At 41.6% G+C, this 12,183-nt stretch overlaps 1 protein-coding gene across 3 annotated transcripts in view; it reads left to right on the top strand.

Moving 5' to 3' along the window:
• The window catches only part of BCAS3 (BCAS3 microtubule associated cell migration factor), a 1,118,574-nt gene that overhangs the window by 195,050 nt on the left and 911,341 nt on the right, over nt 1-12,183 (top strand). For all 3 annotated transcript variants that reach the window (XM_066575105.1, XM_066575107.1, XM_066575106.1), the window contains exon 11: nt 9,601-9,684. In XM_066575105.1, coding sequence (XP_066431202.1) covers nt 9,601-9,684 — 84 coding nt within the window. The remainder of the gene's footprint in view (nt 1-9,600; nt 9,685-12,183) is intronic.

The following is a 12,183-nucleotide window of genomic DNA, read 5'->3' as shown; positions in this document are numbered from 1 at the left end:
TTTATAGTTTAACCCTTTAATAAAGCTGCCTATTTTGGACCTAAGGACGCAACGATTTTTTGCAGACTTTCATATCCACTTTTTAAAAGCCATAATTTTTTCAAAACTTCCACTGACATGGGCATATGAGGACTTGTTTTTTGCTTGTCGAGCTGTAGTTTAAATTGGCACCATTTTTGGGGGATAAGTTCAAAACGTATCCAATATAAATTTTTTTGTGCGTAAACAAATGAAGCTAGGGAGGCGTGGTTTGGTGCACATATTCATGTGATCCTGATGTGCTTGCTTGGATTTTTTCCTGCCCGCAGAAGCTTTTAGTTTCCGGCAGAAAGAGGATGAGTGAGGAAGGGGTTTTCTTTTTTGACAAAATGACAAAAAAACCTGAACAACGCTACTGCATTAAATTTTGTATAAAGCTTGGCGATTCTGCAAGAAAGACCTTCGGGGAACGAAGCAATGGGCACCACACAGATCAACGAGGGGTACAGCTTCGAGCAGAAGCAACTCAGTTTGGAGATCGCACAGTACATGCTGCAGACAGTGAACAGTGATCCCAAATTCCTCAACACAGTGATCACTGGTGATGAGTCCTGGGCTTATGGGTACGACTCAGAAACCAAGTTGCAGACATCACAATGGAAGCATCCAGGTTCCCTTAGGCCAAAAACAGCAAGGCAGGTTCGCAGCAATGTGAAAGGCATGCTGACCGTCTCCTTTGACTCCAGTGGCGTGATTCATCACGAGTATGCACCATACGGCACAACCATCACCAAAGAGTACTGCCAAAAGGTTTTGCGTCGCTTCTGTAATGTTTTGAGTCGCAAATGGCCAACCCTGTGGGCAGCGGGCAATTAGGAGCTCCATCATGATAAGGCACCCGCCCATTTTTCACATTTGATCCAGAGTTTTCTGACCAAACACTACACATCTGAGCTTCATCAGGCTCCCTACTCTCCCAGTGGCTCCATGAGACTTCTGACTCATTCCCAAGCTGAAAATACCCTGAAAGGAACCAGATTTCAGTCCAGAGAAGACATCATGCAGAATACGACGGACCAGCTATGCGCCATCTCAAAAGAGGCGTTTCAGCACTGCTTCCGACAGTGGCAGAAGCGTTGGGAGAAGTGGGCAGCTGCCTAAGAGGGCTACTTTGAGGGAAATTAGTGTAAGATTCTTGTATCTGAATACAAATATTTTTTAAGAATAAAGGTTGGATACTTTTTGAACATACCTTGTATAATGTATTGCATAGCTTTAATTTTTTTTAGAGGGCAGGTAGAATAAAACATCAATTCTGTCATTGCTTTTTTTCCCATCTTTATTACAACCTTGGGGCTCATTCTGACGTGCGTATATCGGCCGGGTTTTCACGCCCGGCCGTTATACGCTGTCTCTCTCTGCAGGGGGAGGAGGCGGGCCGGGCTGGAAGCACTGCACTGAGCTCCCACCCCCTCTCCGTCCTCTCTCCACCCCTCACCACTGTTTACAATGGGAGGGGTGGGGGTGAAGCTAAGTTCCGCCCTGTCCCATTACCATTGCAAATAGTGTCGAGGGGCGGAGAGGGGGCGGGGAGCTCAGTGCACTCCTCCTTCCCCTGCAGAGAGAGACAGCGTATATCGGCAGGCATGAAAACCCGTCCGATATACGCATGTTGGATTAAGCACTTAATCATGCAACATAAATGACTTGCAGAATTTTTCTGTGGGTCAGTACAATTACAAAAACACCAAAATTATATATTTATTTTTTAGCTTTTTCTACATTTTCACAATGAAGACCCTTTTTTTTTAGGAAAATATTTATATTTTTTGCATAGCTATATTTCCATCAATGGAGCTGTGTGAGGGCTTGTTTTTTGCGTGACAAGCTGCAGTATTTATGGGTACTATTTTGGGGAACATGTGTTTTTTGAATCACTTATTGCACTTTTTGAGAGGCAAAATGAATAAAAAAAAGCATTTTTCTTAGGTTTTTTTTTAGTCTTTTTATTTTTATAGTATTTGCCGTGCAGGATAAAAACAGTGTTCAATTTATTGTACAGGTCTTTACGGATGCAGCAATACCAAATGTGGATTAGTTTTATTGTAAAAAAAATCTAACTTTAAACAAAGGGGAACATGCTCCCAAAATTTTTTTTTAGCTTTCTTTTTTTTTACATTTTTATTTTTTATTTTTAGTTTTTTATGTCTCTATAGGGGACTTGATCCTGCAATGCTATGATCGCACTGATAGTTCATTGCAGTACTGTACTTCTGTATAGCAATGCGTTATTATTAATCATAGCAATCACAGGCCATGGCAAACCTGGACATCATTGTCTGGCAACTCATTAGCGTTTCGTGATTACATGGCGGATGGCCGATGATGTCACAAAGGGAGCGCTCTCCCTCTGAAGATTTAACATGCTACGATCAACATTGATTGCAGGATGTAAGGGGTTACCAGTGAGGATCAGTGTTCTCACCTGTCCCAGCTGTTGCAGCAAGAGGCCGGCTGTCAGTCACAGAGCCGTACCATCCATAGGATGTAAATCTGCACCCATTTGCAAGAACTACCTCTCATGGGGAGGGGTTAAAGGGGTTTTACCACAAATGACTTTTATCAACTATCCACAGGATAGGTGGAAAGTCTGATCTGTGAGAGTCCAGTGTCCCCTCTTCTCCTCACTTCGGGCATACCGTATTTGGCATTGAGGAGTAGATGGAATGGAGCAGCAGTCGCACATGGTGGTGCCCTCAATTCATTGTCAGTGGGACTGCAGGAGATAGCTGAGTGCTTGTAAGTCAGCTGTTTTATCAAATAAATGTAGCAGCGGCTGCGCGTGCTCAGTCACTGCTCCATTCAATCTAATGTCAGTGCGGGTGGGTGCAGCGAGCCCACAGTAGTGAGATCCCCACTGAAAAGACCATAGTATAGATGATAACTGTTTTCTGGTACAACTCCTTTAGGTAATAGTAAATTTTGTACTTTGCTATTTCCACCAGCCCCATTAAAATGAATTCAGAACAGAGAGACAGGGGGTGTCGCCGATCTTGGGATCAGTGGGCGTCTCAGTGGTGGATGAACGACCAATTTCACAGTTTAAGAAACTTAAGCTGTTAGCGGTAACGTTTAGAGTAGCAGTGGCAGCACCACTAGTGTGACATGACTGTGCAGGTAGTCCTTTACCTAAGGACTTTCAGTGAATGACAGTCATGTGACCGGCCACGTTGCGCAGCAGGGCCAGTCATCCGACTATCATTATTTACAGAGAAGTCGCCGGGAGTGGCGGTGTACGGAACCTTGATAGTAAGTATGTCATTCTAGTGTCTGCACTATAGTATCTTTATAGTAAGTACAAGTGGCTTACTACAGCTACCGTATATACCGGCGTATAAGACGACTTTTGAACCCCTAAAAATCTGCTCTGTAGTCGGGGGTCGTCTTATACGCCGGTAATACAAAAAAAAGAAAGTGTCAAGAAAAAAAAAAATCATTACTCACCTCCCCCGGCGTTCTGCGGCGCTGCTGCAGGCTGTCGCTCCCTCCTGGTCCCCAGCAGAGCATTGCTTTCTGAATGCGGGACTTGAAATCCCCGCCTCCAGAAAGCTAATACTGTGATTAGCTAACACACGCCGTCAGCCAATCACAGCCATTCAATGACATCATATATGACTGGCTGATCTGTTGTCGGGTGCCTCTCCAGTATGTCCCATACAACAGTACTGGCTTTAGCCAGCAGATGATGCCATTGTATAATGGCAGAAAGAGAGAGCCCCTAGGAAACCCTGAAGCCAAAATTGAATTGCAAAGGGTTAATTTCATGTTGCACTTCATATTCCCATGTATGATAGTTACATCAGAATTGATATAATTATGATATCTAATGTAATGTTTGTGCATTGTTCAATGTTAGTTTAGCTTATATCATAAATGGTGTATTGGATGCTTCACTAGAATGAATGTTAAAAGCACAACTGTCTCTGCTCCTCTGTGAATATCAGTTTCTCACTGTATAATTAAATGTTGTTTAAAAAGCTGTCTTCCCAAATGCTTCTTTCTGTTAATACCGTTTTCTCAGAGGATGCATAAATAAATCAAAGTTAGTATCAATTAAATAGAGAGAAATCCTCAGTAAAATCCTCCAGTAAATCAAATATTTAATATTACGCAGACACAACTAAAGCATGTGATTATGCTTATTTACATTTATTTGTGGTAACAGTGCCAGGCCAAATCTCCCCCTCGCAACAAATCTGCATTCTTAATGGATGTGTTTTGCTATTAAAGACCAAAGCTGCGCAGGCTACAGTCTGAGTGGCACCCAGAAGATTATTAAGGATCGGGATAAGTATCTCAATTAAGCATTTTGTTTCATTCTGTGGGATAAAGCATGCACTCAGTTATATACAATCTTGTATACTCATTTGCTAGAACAGTCATTGCATTATCTAAACATCAAAGAGCTTGTGAAAGTATTATTGCATGATACGTTCTATAATTATTATTCATGAAAATTATTAGTGACTTATCCTTTAGTAAAAGAGCTAATGTCTGTACTATAGTAAAGAGGCTGCATAGAGGGGGGTAAAAATGATTGCAGGGCTGAAATTTAACCTATACCTCTCTTTATCTGAGAAATCTGTTGACCTATGGAGTCCTACAGATGATAAAGGCCTATTTAGCCGTCTTTTGAGCGATAATCGTTGTGGGTAACTGCAATGACATCGTACAGTTTACGTTAAGCCGTCGCTCATCGTTATTTCAGCATGCTGAAAGACAACTATATCGCCTTATCAGGGATTCACAACAGGATACAGCTGATACTATTGTTTCAGCTGTATCCCGCTCCCTGATGACAGGCTGGGTATGAAGAACAGAGCGGTCCAGCTGTGTTCTCCATATCCCTCTCGGAGCACTCGGCTGTATAACTTCCGAGCAGTGAACAACTGGATGCAAAAGACAAGCGGGGCCACCCCTCTTGTCCTCCGCTCAGAGCACAAGGTGATCGCTCAACGTTTGAGCGATCATCTTGCGCTGTAAATGACACAGTGATTATCACTCAAAAGTTGCTCAAAAGACATCTTTTGAGCGATAATTGTTGTATCTAAATGGGCCTTAAGGCTGAGCCAAGAAAAAGAAGTGACAACACACTTGAGTCTTCATGTGAAGTGTTTGTAGCTTATAGGACATGAAAATGCTTCCTGTCTACCATATTAACCTTAATTGAGCTACATATACTCTCTGTCACTCAAAGAGCTCCTTCTCTTATGTATTTCTTACAGAAATTTGCAAGTTAAACCGCTCATTAAATCTGTGTCCGTGTGCCATGTTTCTCCAAAATAAGACCTACCCTGAAAATAAGCCCTGACCAAATTTTTGGGTAGGCTTGAAATATAAGCACTACCCTGAAAATGAGCCTAGTTACACTACATTTGGGAAAACAAAAAAATACATACTCTAGCAGGCTCAGTCCAAGGCCCTCCCACTGCTCTCTTTAGTGCGGTTCTCACAGTCCTCAGCCGCTCATACAACATCACTTTCTGGTTACGGGATTCATAAATCCCACCTCTAGGAAGCAATGGCTGTGGTTGGTTCTTTGACCACTGCACAGCTAATCAATGCAGTGCTGGATGAACCAATGCGATGGCTGTGATTTGGCCGCAGCTCAGCCAATTCATAAATCTCGCCTCTATAACGCGATGGCTTTTGATTGGCTGAGCAGCAGTAAAAGAACTAATCAATGCAGCACTGGATAAACCAGTCACAGCCATTGAATTAGCTCATCCAGCGCTGCATTGATTGGCTAAGCAGCGGTTGAAGAACCAATCGCAGCCATCGCTTCCTGGAGGTGGGAATTATGAATCCTGTAACCAGGAAGTGATGTTGTATGAGCGGCTAAGGACCGCAGTAAGCGCACTGGAGCTGTGGAGAGCATTAGGAGGGACCTGGACCGAGCCTGCTAGGTAAATAAAATAAGACAATCCCTGAAAATAAGACCTAGCACCTCTTTTGCGGCAAAAAAAGAATACAAGACATGGCCTTATTTTCGGGGGGAACACGGTAGTATCAAACATTATATCAAATGAGTCACAGAATGATTTTATACACCTGGAAGTGCCAAAACGACCAGCATTTTCACCCAAATTTACAACCCATAATTGTTTCTTTTAAATTTTGAAACAAGTTAAACAAATAGATATTCTGGGACGTGTAATTCAGCAGTGACATTAGTGAGGGAGAAGGTAACTTACTGACCTTATACTTGGTTTTCATAGAAATGTATATAGCTAGTAACTAGAGATGAGCGAACGTACTCGGATAGGCACTACTCGTCCGAGTAATGTGCCTTATCCGAGTACCGCTGTGTTCGTGCTCAAAGATTCGGGACGCGCTGCGGAGCGGGGAGCTGCAGGGGAGAGCGGGGAGGAACGGAGGGGAGATCTTTCTCTCCTTCTCTCCCGGCCGCTCTGCCCCGCTCCCCGCTCCGACTCACCTGTCAGCAGCGGAGCGCCCCGAATCTTTGAGCACGAACACAGCAGTACTCGGATAAGGCACATTACTCGGACGAGTAGTGCCTATCCGAGTACGTTCGCTCATCTCTACTAGTAACCCATTACTTAAAAGATAAATATAAAGCATGGGATCATTAATACATATAGTAGCTTTATTGTACACCTTTTTCGATCCATTCGCATAAAAACGTGCATCCATGTTCTGTACCTTATTTATTATTCTAACAGTTGATAAAGGTCCTGATATGTACATGGACCAAGATAATAAAATATTTTAGATTGCCTGTTTAACCAAACTTTCACATCTACAAGTGCTTATTGGAGTTCTTTCTTGTATGTATTTGAATGGCAATCCGACTTTAGCACCCAGACAACTTTAGAGTGCAACCAAGTATCCTATATGACTCCTGGGGAGACACGACATGTTATTCAGATTTGATTTATGCATTTGCTATAATCTGAAGTGTCTATGTGAGAGACCACAATCTTTTCATAAACCATTAATCAGTTCCATTTTTTGTATCAAATGCAAGGTTAGGCCGTGGTCAGACGAGCATGGTTTATATGCTGCTAAGCAACGTGTAAACCACGCTGCTGACACGCAGGGATTATGTGCGTGAACAGGCTGCCCCACGGACCTGACAGACGAGTCGGCACTATTGGTTGCTATAGAAGCGTGGTATTACTGCAGCGTGTAAAACACGCTCGTCTGACCGAGCCCTTAAAGTGTAACTGTGCTTTTGTAAAGGGACATGTTAAAAGTTTTGATTGCTGGAAGTTTGGGTGCTGAACCCTGCACCAATCTCTAGAAAAAAATGCTGCAGTGCTCATCCAAGCGCTGTCACTGCTCACTAGCTGAAGACAGATCCATAAACTTTCCCTTAAGTCCGTCTTCAGCTAGCAAGCAGTGATGGCACTTGGATGAGCGCTGCAGCTGCTTTGTTATAGCAATCAGTGGGGGTCTCAGCACCCCGAACCCTAGCAATCAAAACTTTTAATGTGTCCCTATGATATGTCAAACGTTTTTCAAAAGCACAGTTATACCTTAAGGGCAATAGATTTCCCAGGTTACTACTGTTTTTGTTGTTAGCCGTTTAGTCGTTCACGACCCTCAGCAACCCTAAAGGCTCCCTCCCTCCATGTTTTTCGGTTTTGCACTGCTTCTTGTGTGATATCCATGCCAGTATCAGCCATCGTGTCTTTTGGGGGCCAGGTCTTCTTTTGCTGCTGATCTGTCCAAGTATAGCTTTTTCTAGGGACTCTGCTCGCATTACATGGCCAAAATCCGTGAGTCTGAGTCTGGTCATCGTGCCCTCCAGCTTACTATTATATATTGTAAATCCTTCTTGCCAAACAAATGAATTGCATCGGTTTGTAGTTTGTGGAGACCAAGGGGCTCCTCTCTTAGAAGTAGAGCAATGGAAGATTTTGGAAATAGTATTCAAATTATTTTAATGAGACCAAATCCTGGATATTATAAGACAAGTCCACAAAATATGAATGTGGGAAAAAAAATCTCTATATCACCCCTAAAACGTATGGGAGAGAAGTCAGGGTATAAATTGTAGAGGTGGTTGTTTGGGGGTTCCATTTAGTTTTCCTGGATTTAGCATAACTTCATTTTTGATAGATTACCTTAGCCACTCTATTCAAGTGAATGGGTGCAGATTCTATAACCCAGGAGCTACACTTCTAAAAGTTGTACAGATGGACAGATTTACTTGCCAAATAACAACAATTATTATATGTCAGCAAGATTTTTTCTTTACTACTGTATAACTATGTGAAGTTTCTCAATCCAGATGTTATTTAAAGGGCACAAAACAGGATAAGGTTTTGAAAAACTGATATATTTTTATTTCATGCTTGTGTTCACACAGTTCAGGATGTACAAGTATGTAATATAGATTATATGACATAAAAATCAACATTGGGTAGAGGGAATTCCTGCGATTGATGGATCTCAATCTAATGTACAGACTTGTAATGAATAATTTAGTAGTATTTATTTAGAAGGCGCCAACATACTCTATAATACATTGGGAGTCAAAACCAAGGCAATTTTCTGTATGACATTATCTCAATTTTCATTCTGTCAGGAATGACACTGAGACCTACAGAAAAAGATCTTCAAAAATATCCAGATATCCATTGTACAATCAGCAGATCTTTAATAATATTATAGGATAGCCAGTTAACTGACTAACAATTAACTAATTTTTGGCAACAAATTAATTCACATGTGTTATTTTAGTGCTACTAAATAATTTCCCCCCCTCTTTTTTAGCTGTGTAAACTTTATTATTTTCATTTAAATAGCAAGTATTAACCCTTTCCAATCCACTGTCTGACGTCTAAAGACATTCTAATTGGAGGCTGTACAGCTCCGATGTCAGAAGACGTCTGTCAGGGTATTCTTACTGTAGATTACTGGCCACTCTGTTGTCGGGGGCCTCTCCAGGATGTCCCATACCGCAGTACTAGCTCTAGCCAGCAGATGGCGCCATTGTATAATAGCAGAAAGAGAAAGCCTACAGGAAACCCTGAATCCTAAATTGGATTGCAAAGGGTTAATGTTTAGTGTGATTTTCTTATGAAACATATTGCTTTAAAGGCAGCTGTCGCGTCCCAGCAACACTATGAACTAAGTTATACTGCTATTAGGGTACATGATAGGGAGCCGGGTGATGTACTTTTTATACTCACTCGCTCCTGGGATCCAGTGCTGTCGCCCTCTGAAGATTGCACGGTGTTCGAAAATCTGACTCTTTTCAGAGTCCAGTGCCCATGCTTCTCCCGTACACATGTATAGGAGACTGCATGCATGGGACTCTGAAAAGAGTCAGATTTTCTAGGTGCGAATGATCTTTGAAGGCCAACAGGGCTGGTTCATGAGAGTAGGAAAGTATAAAAAATACATCACCCGTCTCCCTGTCATGTTCCCTAATAGCACCACAACTTAGTTTATGCTGCTGTGGCCTCGCAGACAGGTTCCCTTTAAGTGTGGGTTTAGCAATCCTTTTTTTTGCGCTTGATTTTACTTGCATTCTTTTTGCTTTAGCTTATTAATATTACAAAAATAATGTAGTTCTACATTTCTTAACAGCTGATCCGGTGCCACCAGTCCCGGGGAGGTGCATGTGGAGATAATATTCAGTCTTATACTGCCACGGTTATTAGTGCTGCTAAGGTGAGTATGGACCAATGTCTAAAATGAATGTTGGATGTTATGCGGTGCACCTACAGGAGAAATACATTTGGTTACTTCTTGATCAACACACCATTATTTAATTTTTTTGTTAATGGTTTGGGAAATATTTTCACAGCCAAATTTTTACAAGTAAAACCTGGATTATAAAAAATCATATTATACCCGTGTGCCCATATAGTTTCTGAATGTACACACGTCATATTCAGAAAGGCCACCTAGCACTTTAGACCTGCCTAGCCCCCCCATAACATTTGGCAAAAACAATTAAAAAGCAAAAATAAAATCTTTTTGACTAGAAGTCTAATATAATCAGAGCCTGAGTCACACAACACTATCTAATAAAAGCTCAAGGTGTGTAGCGTTCATATATACCACTTTATTGTATACCTATGTTCCAAAGTATGAAAAACTGTTTTTTGAATATTTTTGGCATATAAAATAGATCTATGGATTTTTGACCAGACTACTTGCGTTCAGCATAGAAAAATGGTTCAGTGTGTGTTTTTAGGCCTTGACTGTACGCGAAGTATGTTAACAAATGAACATACTGAAACCAATTACCTAAAATAGTAAGCATAAAATGATAGTACATTACACTCACTAATGAACCCCATCCTAAAGATATGTTTAGACGGAGCGATTATCGTTTAAAGAAGCGAAAGTGAACAATAATTTGGTCTAAACACGAGCCAAGGACTGAACAATGAACGGGAACTGTTCGCTTCACGTTTGTCGTTCTTACTGAGCTGTATATACTGCACACAGGAATAAGCTACGAATCACTAAAGGAAGACTATATAAATAGATGACCGAATGTATTTATATATTTCCAAAGCACAAGAAGTGACAGACTAAAAATACATATATATCCAGTGAGAAAACTATTTAGTACTTTCGGAGAAACTCACTGTAAAAGGGCCTTAAAGGGGTTGTCTCGCGGCAGCAAGTGGGGTTATACACTTCTGTATGGCCATATTAATGCACTTTGTAATATACATCGTGCATTAAATATGAGCCATACAAAAGTTATTCACTTACCTGCTCCATTGCTAGCGTCCCCGTCGCCATGGTTCCGTCTAATTTCGGTGTCTTCTTGCTTTTTTAGACGCGCTTGCGCAGATGGATCTTCTCCCTTCGGCTGGTCTCGGAAGCATCAGTGTTTTGGCTCCGCCCCCTTGTAAGCGTCATCGCGTAGCTCCGCCCCATGACGGCTGGAATCGGCACGTGACAGGGGCGGAGCTACGCGATGACGCGTACAAGGGGCGGAGCCAAAACACCGATGCTTCCGAGACCAGCCGAAGGGAGAAGATCCATCTGCGCAAGCGCGTCTAAAAAAGCAAGAAGACACCGAAATTAGACGGAACCATGGCGACGGGGACGCTAGCAATGGAGCAGGTAAGTGAATAACTTCTGTATGGCTCATATTTAATGCACGATGTATATTACAAAGTGCATTAATATGGCCATACAGAAGTGTATAACCCCACTTGCTGCCGTGAGACAACCCCTTTAAGTCTTCAGTTTCCCTACAGCGCCACCACTGGGCAAATGGAGCATTACATAGTTCCTATTAAAATCACTGGGTTGAGAGACATTCTTGTAACCACTCTAGCCAAGAAATGAGGATTGTAAGTAGAGGACTCTTCTCTATTAACTTGGAATTCCCTTATATGAAGATTAATGTTCAAATGTAGACTCCCCTTTTACTTGTGCCTCTTGCCATATCCGCTGAAAGAAGAAAAGCAAAACACAAAAAATGAATTAAGAGCAGGACTGAATCTGTTGTTACTACCTATATTTTAAACAAAAAGGAAACGGTATCAGAGCTAATAAGGCGTGATAAGTGATCTGCTTTTGAACTTAATACAGAATCGTGAACCATTCTTTACTTTTCGAGAGCTTTGTAACAGTGTCTAGTAGGCCTGGTTTGCATTACGCGAATCTCATTTGACCTTACTATCCCATAAGATACAAAGAGGGGGGGAATTCTACTTGGAAATACATGAAAGAAGAAAGAAGGAACGTCTAGAAAGGTTATTTGGCTCCCAAGAGACGACCTGCTTGACATTTGACAAATTTTATTCCTTTACCACAAAAAAAGGAGTATGTCTTAATTTTAGTTAGTGAGCTTTACGCTGACTACACATGTTGGTTTAATGATATCCATCTTCCTGGCATGTGAAATGTTGTAGACATGGATGTTACAGCGAAGGGTTACTGCTGAAAAACTGATAACTCTTACTCTGCTTGAGAAAACTAGAAAGAAAATACAGAATGATGATAAAACGCATTTATGTGTACGTCCCACGGCCCTGTAAGGTTTGCTAATATCTACAAGGCTGCATTATTTTCATGTTAGCTGTAAACCAGCATCATTGATGGAGAGCTGGAGTGGAAATGCAAGCATTTATGTGTAAAGTATTTATTATATTAGTTATTTGATCCACAGGGAATGTAACTAAACAGTCTCTCTTTGCC

The sequence above is a fragment of the Eleutherodactylus coqui genome, chromosome 1, assembly GCF_035609145.1.
Source record: "Eleutherodactylus coqui strain aEleCoq1 chromosome 1, aEleCoq1.hap1, whole genome shotgun sequence".
Lineage (NCBI taxonomy): Eukaryota > Metazoa > Chordata > Amphibia > Anura > Eleutherodactylidae > Eleutherodactylus > Eleutherodactylus coqui.
The sequence above is the reverse complement of the archived record's forward strand: the minus strand, read 5'-3'. Positions and strand labels throughout refer to the sequence as shown.